This window comes from Myotis davidii, unplaced genomic scaffold (genome assembly GCF_000327345.1).
Source record: "Myotis davidii unplaced genomic scaffold, ASM32734v1 scaffold399, whole genome shotgun sequence".
NCBI lineage: Eukaryota > Metazoa > Chordata > Mammalia > Chiroptera > Vespertilionidae > Myotis > Myotis davidii.
In genome coordinates, this window is record NW_006292094.1 from 4,284,998 (window position 1) to 4,302,730 (window position 17,733).

At 45.9% G+C, this 17,733-nt stretch overlaps 2 protein-coding genes across 3 annotated transcripts in view; one reads left to right on the plus strand and one right to left on the minus strand.

Annotated features, from left to right (window-relative positions):
• Positions 1 to 789: 789 nt before the first annotated feature.
• CCZ1 (CCZ1 homolog, vacuolar protein trafficking and biogenesis associated) lies at positions 790 to 13,329 on the plus strand. 2 transcript variants are annotated; one of them, XM_015565112.1, is made up of 14 exons: positions 790 to 906; positions 1,000 to 1,093; positions 1,365 to 1,442; positions 1,840 to 1,887; positions 2,455 to 2,538; positions 3,203 to 3,378; positions 6,144 to 6,225; positions 7,629 to 7,690; positions 8,320 to 8,431; positions 8,927 to 8,960; positions 9,794 to 9,911; positions 11,342 to 11,500; positions 11,772 to 11,899; positions 12,991 to 13,329. In XM_015565112.1, exons 2-14 carry the CDS (start codon positions 1,085 to 1,087, stop codon positions 13,044 to 13,046), a joined length of 1,146 nt encoding a protein of 381 aa, XP_015420598.1. In that variant the 5' UTR covers positions 790 to 906; positions 1,000 to 1,084; the 3' UTR covers positions 13,047 to 13,329. The 2 variants fall into 2 exon arrangements, with proteins under 2 accessions (XP_015420598.1, XP_015420599.1); XM_015565113.1 differs by lacking the exons at positions 790 to 906; positions 1,000 to 1,093; positions 1,365 to 1,442 and adding an exon at positions 1,969 to 2,197.
• A 1,184-nt stretch (positions 13,330 to 14,513) lies between these two features.
• The window catches only part of LOC102758102 (radial spoke head 10 homolog B), a 32,979-nt gene continuing 29,759 nt past the window's right edge, over positions 14,514 to 17,733 (minus strand). Inside the window, exons 18-19 of the mRNA XM_015565116.1 lie at positions 16,424 to 16,619; positions 14,514 to 15,310 (exon numbers count right to left, since the gene is read on the minus strand). Coding sequence (XP_015420602.1) covers positions 15,130 to 15,310; positions 16,424 to 16,619 — 377 coding nt within the window. The 3' untranslated portion in view covers positions 14,514 to 15,129. The remainder of the gene's footprint in view (positions 15,311 to 16,423; positions 16,620 to 17,733) is intronic.

A 17,733-nucleotide genomic window follows, 5' to 3' on the forward strand; every position in this document is an offset into this window, starting at 1 on the left:
GCAGCGCAGCCAGGGTGCTTCGGGTCCCGGATCAGTGCCCGTGTGTGGAGTGAAGACTCGTTGGGTGAGTCGCCCGCCGCACACGGGTCGAGTCCCTTCTCTTCGCGTGGGTCCTGGCGTGGCTAACATTGCGCGGGCGTCTTTGTTCCTGGAAGTCCCCGACCGGCGGCGTGGAAGAGAGGGGGCCCCACCGGAGCCCCGAGGTCACGCGGGCTTGGCGGAAGGACCCTCGCAGAGATTCCCCAGTTATTACTCAGTGTCTTAAGTTCCAGGAGTTTGTGTCCGTATTGGCTGTAGGTGGGGGGGACGGCGACTTCCCCAAGGGATGTCCGGAGCCAGGTTTTGCCTGCAGGAAATCACAGCCCCTTTAAAGGCTGTCAGTTCAAATGCCCACGAACCTGCTGGGTGTCATTCGCGGGGAGGTGGAAGTTTGTGCACACGCGCACGCACGCGCACATGCACACGCCTATTTCTTTCTAGTGTTGATGTATTTATTACAAACCAGCATGAGGAAGGAACTCCGAAGATGGAGTGCCAGAGTAATTGTCCAGTAGTGCTACCTCCGTTGCGTGTGTAACACAATTGTCCTTCAGCCTGAGGAGCGTTTTAGACATTGAAAGGATCATTCTCTTTCTGAAAAGTTTTGTGTGTGTGTGTGTGTGTGTGTGTGTTTTGCTTGGGAATGGTTGATTTTTTTTTCCTTTAGCATATATGATATGAGAGGTTGACATTAAACAGCATTTTCAACAGCTAAGATTTTTAAAATGTTTATGTTAATGCTGCGGTTCTGTTTCTCCTTCATACGTAGGAGGAAAACAAAATTTTGTTTTATTACCCAAATGAAGTGGAGAAGAACGAAAAAATTAGAAATGTCGGCTTGTGTGAAGCTATTGTACAGTTTACAAGGTAACGCCTTTAAAGGCGCTTCTGCAAAGCTCAGTGGGTTCTTACAGCTCACACTGGAGAGTCGTCCCCAACACGTCCTTCTCACCCTTTTAGGACCTTCAGTCCATCAAAGCCTGCGAAGTCTTTACACACACAGAAGAATAGGCAGTTCTTCAACGAACCAGAGGAAAATTTCTGGATGGTCATGGTATTTACATACACAGTACATCTTCTTGAAATTGTAAAGTTATGGGTGATCTTTACTGTTAAGAATTTAGGAAAGTCCTCTGGCCATTGCATCAGAGTAAAATTACAATAAGATTGGTTGCAATTTTAAAATCCAACTCCTATTCAGTATTTGTTCTTGTGGCTGTTTTAAGAAATGTGTTTTTGTTGTGACAGGATCAAATATTTAAGTTTAGGGGGAAATTTTAAAACAATTGATTCATTGTATAATTTCACTTTATCAAACTTTGTAGGTTGTTCGGAATCCTATAATTGAAAAGCAAAGTAAAGATGGAAAACCAGTTGTTGAATACCAAGAAGAGGAGTTGTTGGTAATGTCATTCATTTATTTCATATTTTTTAGGAAAACATTTATTCCTAAATATGTTGGGTGATTTTCTCAGCCAGTTTTAAGCTATGTTGCTTTGCAGAAGTTTCTCAGGACACACATAGTAAGGTTTTCTAACTACTGTTTACATTAGTACAATCTTATAAAAAGGTAGATGTACCATGTCTTCTCATCATCCATGTTTAAATCCCTCCTGCAATCAGGTTTACTGCTTTATAATTGAATTTAAATAGCTCTCTTTTCAGCACACAACTATTGTGGGATCAGGTTTATAAACATCATATTGCTTTGCCAACAGTCATTGTACTCTACCTACCGTGTAATAGAATTTTCTTTCCTTTCACCTTGAGACTTGTGCTGTGTCTTTGTGTTGTTTGCAGGACAAGGTTTATAGTTCCGTGCTCCAGCAGTGCTACAGCATGTACAAGGTGAGCGTGACATTGTTTCTGAATTGAATCTAGCCAGTTACCCCCATTGACAGGGGTTAAAACTAATTCTTAATTCTTTAGATTATTGCAAGGTGACTGTGTAGCTGGATGAGGGGAAGAAATTATGGGACCTCTGGGACAGTATTGAGTTTGCATGTACACTTACTCAATGAGCTTGGAGTACTTCTCCATTCCTGGCCCTGTACTAGGAATGTGTCCCTATTGGTGAACAAGACAGTCCAAGTTCTTGAGGAAAATACACACTATCTGGTTTAAGAAGTCTGGTGACGATACTTATGTAAAGTTAAATGTAGGTATGAGCTGAGGTTAAAAACATGCCCAAAACAATTAGGTGATTTCATAAAAATCACAACATCACTTAACAGTGTGTTAATTTTTGGTGACTTATTTTATAACTTCTCCTTTCTCATGTGACTAGATCCTATATTTAAAAGGGACTGGGGGATTAAATAAGTCAAATTAATCTAAAAGTAAAAGAAGAACTTGTCATACCGGATGATTGAAGGGCATGGGAAATTGACTTTTTAAAACTTTTTACACCCTTAGCTTTTTAACGGTACATTTATGAGAGCCATGGAAAATGGAGGTGTCAAGCTCCTAAAAGAAAGATTAGAGAAATTCTTCCATCGGGTAAGTATTTTGAATTTTATTTACAATCCTGATAGTGTCCAGACAAACCTTTAGAGCAGTGGTTCTCAACTTTATGGCCTTTTATTTATTTATTTTTTAAATATCTTTTATTGATTTTTTACAGAGAGGAGGGGAGAGGGATAGAGAGTTAGAAACATCGATGAGAGAGAAACATCGATCAGCTGCCTCCTGCACATCTCCCACCAGGGATGTGCCCACAACCCAGGTACATGCCCTTGACCGGAATCGAACCTGGGACCCTTCAGTCTGCAGGCCGATGCTCTATCCACCGAGCCAAACCGGTTTCGGCTCAACATCATTTTAATTGAATTTAAATTAAAGACATAACTAAGTATATCCGTGATATCACAAATAGGGCTAACCTAATTTGAGATGCACTAATAAAAGGAATCAAATACTTCAAAGAGAGAAAACACAATACTGAGGAAACATTAATGAGTTGTGTTTGAACTTTATATTTTGAAATTGGTACTAATTTCAGATCCAGTTATCTGTGGTGCACCCACTGGCTGGTTTGTCGGCGTGCTGTTGCCAGTGTGTGGTTGTGTTGTACCATTAATTAGGGCTAATTATCTTCAGTTGTCAAAGAGTACTATATTCAGTGTGCTTATTTATAAATGTTGTGCCTTATTTTTTCCTACAGTATTTGCAAACGCTGCATTTGCAGTCATGCGATCTACTCGACATTTTTGGTGGAATCAGCTTCTTCCCATTGGATAAAATGACTTATTTGAAAATCCAGTCCTTTATTAACAGGATGGAGGAGAGCCTGAGTATAGTCAAATACACTGCCTTTCTCTATAATGACCAACTCATCTGGTAGGTACGCCCTGAATGGATTTGGTGTTGGCTGTGATAGGATTAGATATTACTGCTGTTCATAGGATGTCAGCTGACTCTTTTTATTTATTTTTTTAATCCTCACCGGAAGACATGTTTTTATTGATTTTAGAGAAAGGAAAGAGAGAAACATTAATTGGTCGCCTCTAGTACACGCCCCAATCCAGGATTGAACCTGCAACCTTTTGGTGTAGGATGACGGTCCAATTAACTGAGCTGCCCAGCCAGCGCTCAGTTGATTTTTTCTTTGTCCGAAGTTTTTGGCTTATTTTTTAAGAGAATTTTCCTCTTATTGAACTGACTTACTTTTCAGGGCTAATTGCTTTTATAAATAAATGCCTTAGATATTTTAAGTTAATCAGAGCTGACCATGCTCTTTGATCTTGGCTGGATTATGTTATGTTCCATACCTGACAGTAAGTCTGTGTTCTGGACTAAACTAATCCTAAGTGAGGATCGTGCCTTGGATGATCACAGCCCGGTTCTTGACAGTGCTTCTGCCGACAGAAGTCCCTGACTTAAAAAACTGGGCTCCATCTTCAGAAACAGTGGGCGTGCTCTACTGACACGCACAGACTGCAGACCACAGCCGTGTGTCGCTTGCAGCGTTGCAGTGGCTGCGTCCCTCAGAGCACTTGTGGAAGTCTTAGAGCAAAACAACAGCAGTCCATTTAGCAATGACACCAACACAGGACAGAGTTATCTATAATAATAAAAGCGTAATATGCTAATTAGACTGGACGTCCTTCCAGAGGACCTTCCAGACAAAGCCGGGGCTGCGAGGGAAGCCTGGGTCCCAAGTGCCAGAGGGAAGAAGCTGGTGCCGGCAGCTTGGATGGAAGGCCTACTTTTGCACGAATTTTGTGCATCGGGCCTCTAGTTGATTCATAAACCAGAAAGAGCAGTCAGTCTTGACAAAGTAGTAGCATCACTTTGAACAGAAGAAAAGTTGTTTTTTAAAGGAAAAAACATCATTCCTATGAAATAACTCTTTGGGAGACTGAGAACCTGTCCTGAGCATGAGGGGCTCTTTCCTGTGGGTGGAGTCCTGACTCATCGGGCCGTCGCAGGGTTTTGTTGGCTTCATGCTGTTGTCTGTCTCTCTGTGCTAAGGAAGGAACTCTTGTTTGGTTTTTTAAAACCTTGTATTTTGAAATCACTGAAGATTGCCGTGCAGTTATAAGAACTTGCCCCCAAAGGTACGATCTGGCATAACTAACATTACTTCACTTGTTTCTGTAGGGGAGCTCGGGTAGGAATGGGGCGCAGATACTGCATGGAGAGCTGCTTGGTCAGAGCTGGTCGAGACCCTATAACTCTGCACGCCTCTCTGCCCTCTGCAAACGGGGAGCACCTGCTGGTGTTCTGTGCTCTGAACTGCTGGCTGCAACTTAGTTTTTTAAAATGTTCTACCCAGAAAACCAGCACCAAAGGACTTAATGCCTAGCACTAAATCTTAAGTGCAATAATAAAAACAAAGCCCCGGGCACAGTGGGCGTGACCAGCAGTTAAGGAATTAATGTCACCCTTACCTTTTATAGGGCGTTTCCACGCCTGCCCTCTGGTCTAGGACGGCGCTGGAGGTGAGAGTGTAATGCACAACACATAGGCGCTTTAAAAGTTTCCAGTAGCCAAGATAAAGTAGAAAGAACCTGGTTAAGTGAATTATTATATTATATCTTGTAGCCCAATATATCTAAAGTGTTAGCTCAGCATGTAAATAATATAAAAAAATTATTAATGAGCTATTTTTTGTGCCAAATCTTAAGTATCCCGTGTGTATTCTATCCTGGTCCCATGGCACATTTGGAGGGTTCGGAAGCCAGGGTGCCCAGTAGCTGCTGCTAGGGAGGCAGCTGGGGAAGCGCTGCCCAGCACAATACTTTCCGTGCTTTCTGCTTATCCTAGCTGCTCTCCCCGCTGGGACTGACATGTCTTAAAGGGGAAATCACACCCAGAGCCTGTTTTGCTTTTGTTTCTCTACCCTCCACCCCCACCCGTGTCTCGCAATTAGTTCCGCAAAAGGAACCAGTGGGTGACCTTTCCATGGTTTGGTTTGCCAATTCCATCTGCCTGGTTGGCTGTGAGCCTCTTCTCTGTTGGTTTTACCTTTGGACCTGAGCTCCTCCTTGGCCTGCAGGAAACAGAACCAAGCTGCCTGTGCGTGCAGGGCTCCCTTCTAGTTCTGTGTGTGGATTTTTCCTACCTACAGACCCGACTTCAAATAGCATCAGATGCCAGCTAGCGTCTCAGCCATTTTCCCACGGGCTGCTCATTGTCGCCTCATTTCAGATTAGATGGTTTGCTTGAGGTTGGTTTCTTTCTCTTCCTCCTTTTCGCCTACACTGAAAACCAGAGAATTGAAATCCACTCCATTTCTGAGACGTAGCAGGGTCCGCTCCTGTCGGCAGCATCAGTGCCTGCCCTGCCTTCCCGGATGCTGAGCGGAAGAATGTGGCGCTGCGCGTGGCCAGAAGCCGAGCGAAGCCTCCGTCCTGAAGGGGAGCATCGTGGTTCCTAATGCTCCCCGAAGAGTCCTGCGTGGAACTCAACCAGGGAATCGGGTCCTGTGACTTTATTTTAAACGGCCCGTGCGGTGCACGCCACAGGCGTGGCCTTCAGCAGGTCCCTCTGGAACCTCCAGCAGGGAAGGGCTCTCCATTTGATGTGAGAGGAGACGCACTTCCGCATAGAGCCGTGCAGAGACCGACCGTCCCGCTTCTGACTGCTTTTCTGTGTTTCAGGAGTGGATTGGAACAAGATGACATGAGAATTTTATACAAATACCTCACCACATCCCTCTTTCCAAGGCATATCGAACCTGAGGTACGGTTGGGTGCTAATCTCTCTCTCTAGGTAGGTAGGTAGGTATATGCATGCGTGTATGTATGTATGTACACATGCACATACACAGGTTGGGGTGGGAGGAGGGTGTAGTAATTGGTTGTGGCTGGGGCAGCTCTGATCCCTATTTTACATCATTACTGTGGTACGGAGTGAGACCTGGTTAGCTGTATTTCACTTAACACAGAAAGCCACGTGTGTCAGCTCTTCTTCCTTTTATTACGTTCAAAGGCAATAGCGAAGGTGTGTTTTTAAAGGAGCAATTCACTGAGGTCGGGTTCTGGGAACTCAGAACATGCCAGGACCTCTGACAAAGCAGTGGTAACCCCAACAGCACAGTTTTCTGCTGTTGCCAGCTGTTAGCACTGTTGTCAGGCGGTGCATGCTTGCTGGGTCCCTTATCTCCGCCTTCCGGTGGGATACCCTGGCTGGGGGGCCTGAACTGACTTAGCCAGGCTCACCCCGCTAATAAGTGGCAGGGCCAGGACTCGACCTCAGCGGCGGTCTAATGCTAAAGCACCTGCTTCCGGAAGGACCGCTGCAGGAGGCTTTTCCACGTGTGACGGTGCCGTGGCAACAGCAGAAAACTGCTTTATCACATCCCGAAGAGCCAGGCTGTGAAACGAAACCACAGTGTACAGCACGGCCTGTGCACATGGACACACGAGTCGTCCCTCTCAGTGCAGACTGCTCACGTTGAGAACTGGCTGTGCATTTTCACTATTGGTTTTGCTGGTTTCAGTTTTTCATTTGCTAAATCTTTCACATGCTGCAGTGTTATGTAGCCTAAAAGGACATCATTTTTTAGAAGAGTAACAAGTTTTTAGCTAGTGTGACTGTTGGATGGAGGGTGTTTTTTATTTAGTTTCTCTGCTGTTGAAATAGTACATCGTCAGCAAAGGAAACTAGGAATGTGCCGTCTAGGAGGAGGCACGACGTCCTGGTAGGGGGCAGGGACTCGGGTGTCAGGGGCCTGGGTTTGACACCTGGCCCTCCTGCTTGGGAGCTGTGTGCGCTGGTCAACGTCTGTGGACTTCAGTTTCCACATGTAGAAAATAGGAAGAGAGTGTTCGCCGTCGGGGCTACAAGGGGAAGCTGAGTAATTTATGTCATGGCTAGGATGCATTAACCGCATGGGAGATTTCAGTTATTGCTGTGAAAGCACTAAATCAGGAGAGGGAATGTAGGGCCCAGGGAAGCTATGTTGTGATGGTTCTGGTTAAAATGAGTCCTCTGTGTCTGACCCCCCTCTTTTCTTGGTGGAATGAGCGTGGGAAATTGATGTAGGAAAGTGACACAGAGCCAATGGTAGAGGACTACTACTTTTCAAAGCTTTGAAAGTAGACAATCTAATAAGTCATTTCTCAACATCGATTTGTTCACAGCTGGCAGGAAGGGATTCTCCCATGAGGGCAGAAATGCCAGGAAATCTTCAGCACTATGGAAGGTAGGACTCTGTTCTTCGGGCTGCGGTACTGGAGTTTATCATCTTCCTTGGTAAAGATAAAATCATGAACCCTGAATTACCTTTGTGCTGTTTTATTGATAACTAGAGGCCCGGTGCGGTGGGGGTCCCTCGGCCTAGTTTGCGCCCTCTCACAATCCGGGACCCCTCGGGGGGTGTCGGATAGCTGGTTTCGGCCTGATCCAGACAGGAGGGAGCCCAATCTTGTGCACTGAGCGTCTGTCCCCTGGTAGTCAGTGCACGTAATAGCAACCGGTCAACCAGTCGTTCAGTCGCTTAGGCTTTTATATATATAGATAGATGATCAGCAAAGGAATTATCTTGTTTCCAGTGAATTAAAACTATTACTTTTCTATATTCTTATTTGGTGTTTTGTAAGTAATATCTAGTTTCCCCCCAAAATGACTGTATAGTAAGTAGAATGTACTCCATTTATACAGGGTGGACAAAAGTAGGCTTACAGTTGTTCATGTGGAAACTAATGCAAAAATAAATAGGAATAAACTCAGTGTTTTGCATGCTCACAACTGTAGACCTACTTTTACCCACCCTGTACATTCCTGTTTATAATTTTCCTAGTTGAATCGAGTCATCTCTTATTTGCTTCTCAGATTTCTGACTGGACCCTTGAACCTTAATGATCCGGAAGCAAAATGCAGATTCCCCAAAATCTTTGTAAATACCGATGACACTTACGAAGCCCTCCATCTCATCGTTTATAAGGTAACAACTGTTTTCCCTCCAGTGTTCCAGGTTAACACCAAAGTAACTCCCGTGTGTGTCCACGGGTATGTGTGCAAACCTCTTACATGTTCTCAGAACAGATGCTGGACGTGAACATTACTGTGAAACTAAACCTGGGTGCCCTTCTGGAATAGTGCCTCCTTTCCGGCTCCTGTGAAGGAGTTTCCTTACTTGTGAGAGGGTAGCTGTCCAAGGCCTGGCTCCTGCATGCTCAGTTGGACGCCCCGGCACACACCTCACTGAGTACTGCCCTCACGCGCCTTTACAGCTGTGGACTTGCTCGTTCTGTAGAGACAGTCTCAGTTCTTCCTTAATCTCATCTAGTGCTCACTCCATATCCAGATCTCTCCAGTTGGCCAGGAAATACCTTTACAAAGGTGATTTGTCCAGTCAGGAGTCCAGCCAGGCCGCTGCATTGGCTCTGCAGCCTTCCCTCTGTGCCGCCTTGTAACCTCGGTGTGTTTTTCCTCCCAGGCCATGAGCGCAGCTGTGTGCTTCATGATTGACGGTAGGTACACCCTGTGTCTGACTCCAGCCTTAGCCAAGCCTTCTCTCTCTACAGTTTGCTGTGTTCTGTTCCTAAATAGTCAACATGCCCTAACTGGTTTGGCTCAGCAGGTAGAGCATCAGCCTGCGGACTGAAGGGTCCCGGGTTCGATTCCGGCCAAGGGCATGTACCTGGGTTCTGGGCACATCCCCAGTAGGGGGCGTGCAAGAGGCAGCTGAATTGATGTTTCTCTCTCATCGATGTTTCTAACTCTCTATCCCTCTCCCTTCCTCTCTGTAAAAAGTTAATAAAATATATATTTTTTAAAAAAGTCAACATGTTGTCATAGCAGCATCGAGGGAAGTTGAGTCCTTGTCAGCAGCAGGACCCGGGCACTTCTGTGCCCCCCTGACTGTGGGAGGTAACAGAGGCACCTGTCTAGGGGGCTATGCGAGTTAAATGAGGTCACATTTGAAGAGCCCCAGACGTGGCCCATCCGTGCTGTGTAATGTTTGTTAAATATTAGACCTTCTTGGGTCGACTTGGGGTGGACAGCCCGTTTACCACCTACAGCACATGCTTATGTCAACATTCTCAGTGAGACAGGTCTTTGCTTTTGCTGTTTTTTTCAATCTTAAATATAATTTTGATTTTTCTGTTTCTCTTCTATTGAGGGGGAGAGAGGGTGGGCAGGGAGATCTGATCATTTAATTGCCTCATCTCCCAGATCCAGTAAAGGTTTGAATTGTTAATTCAGTAAAGACGGCAAAATTGTTATCAAGACAGTAAATGAACATTGACCTTTTTACCCCAGAGCATGGTCGCACTCACTGCTTTTCTGCCTCACCTGCTAGCCTCCGTGCAGCCTACGTTGGACTTTTGCCGAAGACTGGACAGCATTGTGGGGCCCCAGCTCACGGTGCTGGCGTCAGACATTTGTGAACAATTTAACGTCAACAAAAGAGTGTCTGGGTTAGTACTTTACGTTGTGTTTCCTTCCCAGCATGTAATGGGGCTCGGGAGAGTCGGGGTTTCTCCTTAAGCAAACGGACAGTATCATTCGCGTTCCCTCCGCCTCCAGAGGGCAGCAGAGAGCTCAGTCCTGTCGGAAAGGCTTCCGGGGAGCTGCTCCTGAGTTTTCTGCCCGCGCTGACGGTGGGGCTGGCCTGCCCTGGTTGTGCATGAGCGTATCGGCTGAGGTGTGCCCGCTCTGCCCATAGGCTTGGCCTGTGAGAGCCTGCCCACATCCCACATCCCACTCGATCAGCCCGGTGGAGAAAAAAATCCTGTGTGAGGGTTAACAATGATAAAAATTCTGCTTTTATAAGAATTCCCTTTTCATTTTCCTGGACACTAAGCTATCACATGCTTTCTTTGCCTAGATGCACAGTATTACGGTAATAACCCACTTACCCAGAGGCCAGACTTCCGCACCCTCAGCCTTGGGGCGTGGCTGCAAGCCCTGCAGTAAGCAGAGGCCCTGAGCCCCCAGTGGCAGGGCCGCTCAGCCTCTCACCCAGACCCCAGACTGTGACTTAAGTGAGGGCACAGTGAGAGGGGACGGCAGGAGGCCCTGGAGCAAGTGGCCCAGCTGTCTGGGTGGGACCCTGAGAAGTCGCAGGCCCTGACCTGGGGGGCAGTGGGGTAGCGCCCACTCATTTACAGTAATTGAAGCTGCATCCCAACTAAATGTTTATCATCCTTCAGCAGAAAGGGTGATCTCCACTGAGGAGGGTGCAGTGTTGCTAGCTAACAGTAGTTAGCTTCAGTTCTGTGACCGATTCACACACGAACACGTGTGTTCCCGGTTCTGTGGGATAAAGGAGATGTTACTCTCCTAATGGGCCAGCAGACTTCTGAAAAGGGCCGAATAGTAAGTATGTTAGACTTCGTGGCTGTATATGTTACACCTCCTCAATGGTGGTTTGCGTGAAAGCAGCACAGGCAGTACATTAACATGAGGTGTGGCCATGTTCCAGGAAGACTTTATTTAGAAAAACAGGGCCAGGAGATACATAGTCTGTATTCACTTAGTTTGCCCTCCTCAGCCCCCCCTTTTTTTAACAGAAAATTCAGGGAATAACGGAGTGATTGCCATTTATAAAACATTATACTTTATTGGGAAAGTCATAAAATGGTTTAACTATTTTTATTTTTTAAACAATACACTTCAGCCCTCTGGAAAATTCCATCAGATTGGAACCTCACAGATATCACGTAAATGTAACAAGTCCTCACACGAACGAATGAGGAGCCTGTCACACCTTCATGCAGTTTCTCGACGGGAAGGCCCAGCAGTGGAAAGTCCAGGGCCCAGCCACACGGTTCCAAGTTTGAACAGTGTCTTTGTGTCACTTGGAGAACCCTTTCAGAACGTTAACTTCACTGCTCTGTTCTCACAGGTCTGAGAAGGAACCCCAGTTTAAGTTTATCTACTTCAACCACATGAATTTAGCGGAAAAAAGTACGATTCACATGAGAAAAACACCCAGTGTGTCGCTGACATCTGTTCACCCGGATCTGATGAAGATTCTGGGTGACATCAACAGTGACTTCACCAGGTAGTTCTGACCACCTCTCAAGTGAGGTGCCCCCTTCTGACCAGCAGAGACATTAAGGGAATTGTCTTCAAAACCCAGTGACCACTGCCCCTTAGAGGGGCTCGACCGCCTCTCTGGGCTTCCAGGCCCATCATTAAGCCCCAAGCTTCGGGTCACTCGTACGGGACTCCCTGGACTTCTCAGATGACTGAGATTTCCTGTTGTAGATAGTTTCTCACAGTCTGGCTCTGTTTGTAATAAACGACTGCATTCTGAAACTCTTGTCTTGCAGGGTGGACGAAGATGAGGAAATCATTGTGAAAGCCATGAGTGACTATTGGGTTGTTGGGAAAAAGTCTGACCAGCGGGAGCTCTATGTTATTTTGAACCAAAAAAATGCAAACCTGATTGAAGTAAATGGTAAATAGGATTTGGTATCTGAGCACAGTGTTAATGCTTCTGATAGTTAAAACCACTGTCTTCATTGTACTGAGACACATGCTCAATAGAACAGCACGACTGTTGCGATTTCAAGCAGATGCTTCCGCTGCTCGGAGGAAACCTTTGATCCAGTCTGTTTTTCTGTAGCTTAGTTCCTTGAAAAAGTATGTGAAAAACTTGCCCATGTCACGGGAAACTTGACAGTGGCCAAAGGAAAGTTATTTTTATGAGGCCAAAGGAGAAAATCCCATGGCGTCACATACTGTGGGTGAGCTGGTCTTTCTTACTTCCTGTGTGAGAATTCGCCCTTTGAGGCAGAGCAGCCAGGCTCATGAAGCAATGACAGCCACTCTGTGCGGGAGCAGTAACGCTGGGGCGGTCTGTCCTCCGCACACTGCGATCCCAGCAACTGCTTTGTGCTGGCCTGGAGGCAAGGGTGGTGCTACCTTCCCTGCACCCAACCCCGGTGCGGCCCTGCAAGAGACAGAGCAGGAGTGGACAGTTGGGATGCACCCAAGTGTCTGCCACCTGTCAGCAGCGTTAGGTGTGAGCTTTTTCTGCAGGTATCTCCGAGGGCATATTCCATTTCTCTCTCCTAGTAACACATGCATAGCTGTGTGCTTTAGAAACCGCAGTGAGGCCGTGGCTCAGTACAATGGGAATTGAGTCGTCACGAGAGAGAGGCTGCTGGAGCACCTGCTCCACAGGTCATGGCTGCAGCTGGAGTTCGTGCTTGCATCAGAGTTCTCAAGATTTTAGAAGTTGTGCTCCTAAGGCCCTCACCGTGGGTGTCTCAGGCCCTGTGGGTGCTGGGTTTGAGCTTTCTCAGGATCGAAGAGGCAGTGTGTCTCTGTTAAATAGCACTGAAGTCTCGTGGGCATGTTAGGCTTTTTCTTTCTCCTAGTTTATTAACATTTCTTGCCTCAGCTTCTTAGAAATAAGATCAACATTAATGCAGATAATTACTTATTCCCAACTTTATTCCAGAAGAATTTAAGGTACTAATATGTATTATATAACCTTTGAGTGAAAAGCTCTCCCTTACTCACTGCTTTCTGTTCTTCCTGCAGAGGAGGTAAAGAAACTTTGCGCCACGCAGTTCAATAACATCTTCTTCTTGGATTGACGGGTAACGGCTCACAGAAGCATCTTTTAAAAAGCCACTCAGCAAGCGTTCTGTTTACACTGCAGGTTATTGGTCATATTATTGACTGGATTAATGACAATAGTAAAGCAATACTTGCTTTGAAGAATCAAATTTCTACTCAGTCTGATGATCCTCTGAAGTTTTTAGATTTTAAATATTTATGTGGAATTAGCCAATGACATTCTATCATTCCATTCTTTGGACATTATGTGAATATTTTACTGGAAAATAAGACTAATAAATTGTTAAAGTTTTTAAACTTTCGGTTTTGCATTGAGTCTCTCTCCTGTTGCCTGTGTGTAGACCACACTGGCCAGTGGGCCCCTGGCTCATCCTGGGGGCTACTTGACCAGCTGGAGCTTCGCAGAGTTAGGGTCCCTTCCCTGGTCCCTAGAACTGAAGTGGTGAACAAAGGCCTTTGCCCAAAGGAATTACTAGACGTGGTTTTTACCTCGAGTACTGATGCCATATCCTGCTGAGTGCAAGTGCCCCCGTGTGGCCTAAACATAAAGCGATTTGTTACGTAGAACAAACTCCCAGCGCACTCCGCAAGCAGCTTCACAGCTGAGACAGTTACAGAGCTTAGTGGCCTGGTGCCCCCAGAGTCGGGGTGAAAACAAGCCAGGCATGGTCTAGAAACACTGGACCTACCCAGCCCTCACGGGGGTTCCAGTTCCCGTCGCCTGGCCTGCATGCTTCTGTGAGTTAGGGAGGAGATGGGAGAAAACTCCTCATCGATGTGTAGTGTTTCTGTTGTCTTACATAATGCAGTTTCCACTATGACTTCCTCCCAATAAAGGCATGCTTTGTGTTTATCGCTGACTCGCTAATTGCAGTCCAGAGAGATCTGGTCGCTGAGGGATGATTTGAAACTGTTGCACTTTTCAACCAAAAATGTAGCCAGTGTTTTTTCTCTGTTGCACGCTGGTGTCTAACTCTGTTAGTTCAAAGGTTTTCGTGTAGGCACTTTAATTGTCTATGTCCGTACTCAGTGTTGCTCTTCCTGGTCTGTTTGCAAGGCTAGTTCAGAAAATGCATGGGAATACTGCATCTTTTTGGTTGTTGGTCCTTTTTAATTATTTTTATCTGTATTATGCTGATATTTGCTTTAAATTCTATTTTGTTGACCTTTAATAATGCTTGCTTTCTAATCATCTTGATTAGATTTTCCGGGTGCATTTTTCCTACTTTTATTTTTATCTTTTCTATATGGTTTTGTTGAAGATGTTTCCCTTGTAAAGAGGAACATTGAAGTGATTTTTTTTTCATCCAATCTAAGTACCTCTGGGGCTAGGGAGGGGAAGAGGTGAGTTTAACCTGTTACACTGGTGATTCCTGGTACCTTGGCACTTCTCCCCACCATCTTTTGTTTTGTTTCCATCTTTTTTCTTTGTTGTTTTCCTTTTTTCCAAGATTTATGATTTTTTCTAAGATTTATGATAGTTGCCTTCTGCCAATTGGGAAGCTAGAAATTGTCTTTTTATGCTTTTGGTGGTAGGTCTTAAATTTTAAAACAAAGTATTAGCTCTGACATTTTCTAACAGAGACTTAGAGTATTCACTTAACCGCCAACTGCACACCCGCTCCTGACCCTGCTGTTTGGCCTTGGGTCCTGCAGTGTTAGTGGTGCTGACTCGCGGGAGAGTCCCGTAAGAGGCCGCCAGGTAAGAGGACAGGTAGGATATGGACACAGGGCGGTGACAAGGGGCAAAGGAACTGTTTTGGGGAGGGAGCCTGAAGAAATGTTTCAATGAGTGCATCTACTCCCCATTGATATGTGATTGGCTTTATCAGATTCTAAACTTAATCACCAATCATATTGAATACACACTCATTTACTCCCCATATCCATGTATTTTCATGCAGCTCAGTTTTCAGAGTGCAGGCATTTAGTGGTCCAACCTTAGAAAAACTGGGAACAGTGGACAGGGCGTGGTATTCAAGCACACTGCAACAGGAAGTAAAACACAACTATATTGGTCAGGAATGCATTGCAGTGCTTTGGTCTAACCTGCTTTCACATCCGCTGGTTCCTGTGGCTCGTTGACAAACCCGGTCGCCTCTATTTTTTCTTCTTCTTACTTACGAAGGATTTGGACAGGCCCAATATGTGGGCCTCTTTTGGGAGGCCCAGCATGACATGCAGGGATGGGATGTCCACCGGTTCCTTGATCACCGTGATGTCGACCAACTGGTGGTCTTGTCTTTTGACCTCTTCCTCTTTCAACTCCAACATCAGCAGCCTAACACCAGAAGCAAGCAGAAGGAGGCGGTGTTACTTTGTAATTTCAAAACAGTTTTTTTTTTAAATATATATTTTATTGAGCCCAGAAGCAAGCAGAAGGAGGCGGGGTTACTGCCTTTGTAATTTCAAAACAGTTTTTTTTTAAAATATATATTTTATTGATTTTTTACAGAGAGGCAGGGAGAGAGATAGAGAGTTAGAAACATCGATGGGAGAGAAACATCGATCAGCCGCCTCCTGCACACCTCCTACTGAGGATGTGCCCGCAACCCAGGTACATGCCCTTGACCGGAAGCGAACCCAGGACCCTTCAGTCCACAGGCTGACGCTCTATCCACTGAGCCACACCGGTTTGGGCTCAAAACAGTTTTTATGCTACATGTGGAGTAAAGTTGTCTATAACTTAGTTTCCAAAAACTAAGTTATCGTCACTTTCTGAAATAAATTGATATCATATGTAGACGAGATCTGCAGTGACTTGTGAACCACTTTTCTCTTAGCAACAGGCAGCTAGTAAGTAGCCTTTGAAAATCCTCTGAGTCCTTTTGCTTAAGACCAGTTGACTGCCTTCTTCCACAGACCTGACAGGCTTGAGGGGCACTTTACAGAAAGCGGCGTTTGGACTCTGGCCCAACACGTGTGCACAGAACTGAGCCCGGACAGAGGCTCGGGACAGGTAAGGGTGCAGCCCTTCAGGGCCGTGTGCCGGGCATTGTTTTACGTGCTTTACGCACGTTAGCTCACGTCATCCTCACCGCAGCTTGCAGACCAGGAAACAGGCACACAAGTGGCTGACCTTGCCCAGGGTCACCCAGGCGTTAAACGGTGGGGCTGGGATTTGAACCCAGGCGATCTAGATCTGTGGTCTGACTCAGCGACTGTCGCATTGCCTCTTGGTGTGAGCCCTGCGACACAGACGTCACCACCACCTTAGAGAACGGGGAGCTCCCAGGCAGGGTTCTTCCAGGGAGCCCCATGAGGACTGGCGCCACCATCCGCCCCCTTCCCTCTGGCCTCCCCCCCCACCCCCCAGGAAGTCGTGTGCTTTCAGCAAAAGCACTGGTCCCGGCTCCTGGCAGCTCCAGGAAGGGGCCGAGAGGGTTCTGCTTACCTCGCTTCCAGCTCGTCGTTTTCTGTCTTCCTCCGCTTGGCCATGGCTGTGAAATGTAACTTATTTTCCTTTATTTTCTCCTTGAGAGTTTCTTCATGTCTGTATGCTTGGAAGAACGTGTTCACAAAAAAGATACACATACAGTTGATCCACCTGTTGATGTTTTCGCATTGTTCGTCCTTGCCTTTTTTTCTCTCTGGAAGAAAGTTTCACTTCAGTGAGCTTCCATCCAATGGTGCAGCGACCTTGGAGCCTGTGTCCATATTCTGCCCCTCTAGGAGGGGGTGCAGTGCTTCTCCGGCCTCTGGGGGTGAAAGGGGCTGCAGGACGCTGCACGGACCACCCGGGGGGCGAGGCAGGCGCCACTGGGCCATAGCTGTGACCATTAGGATTTCCTCCAGTCACCTGGCACCTGTGATGTTTTTCTAAATAGCTTAAGTGTTTTTTGTTGGTTTTTTTTTTTAATTAAAATTTTAGAAAATGTATTAACATTGTCCATGTTTCAGGAAAAGGAAATCTGCTTGGCATTTGTGTACATTGTCTTAAAGACAGTTTTCATTAAGAAAATAAAAGGATTTTAAACTCTGAATTGGATAAGAAGTAATATTCTTTTTAAGAGAGAGAGGAAGGGAAAAGGACAGAGAGGTAGAAATACCGATGAGAGAGAAACATCATTGACCAGCTGCCTCCTGCACGCCCCCTACTGGGGATGGAGCCCACAACCCAGCATGTGCCCTGACTGGGAATGAACTGGTGACTTCTTGGTTCATGGGGTCAATGCTTAACCACTGAGCAACACTGGCTCGGCATAAGTAATATTCTTTTATTTTTAATATATATTTTATTGATTTTTTTATAGAGAGGAAGGGAGAGGGATAGAGAATTAGAAACATCGATCAGTTGCCTCCTGCACACTCCCTACTGGGGATGTGTCCGCAACCAAGGTACATGCCCTTGACCAGAATCGAACCTGGGACCCTTCAGTCCGTAGGTTGATGCTCTATCCACTGAGCCAAACTGGTTAGGGCATAATATTCTTTTTTTTTGTAAAATATACTTTTACTGATTTCAGAGAAGGAAGTGGGAGAGATAGAATTATCAATGATGATAAGAAAAGAAAACCAATAAAAAGGAAATATCAGTGATGAGAGAGAATCATTGATCAGCTGCTGCTGCAATGCCCCACACTGGGGATCAAGCCCACAACCCTGGCCTGTGCCCTGACCGGGAATTGAACCATGGCCTCCTGGTTCATAGGTTGATGCTCAACCACTGAGCCACACTGGCCAGGTGCAATTGTTTTCATCTGT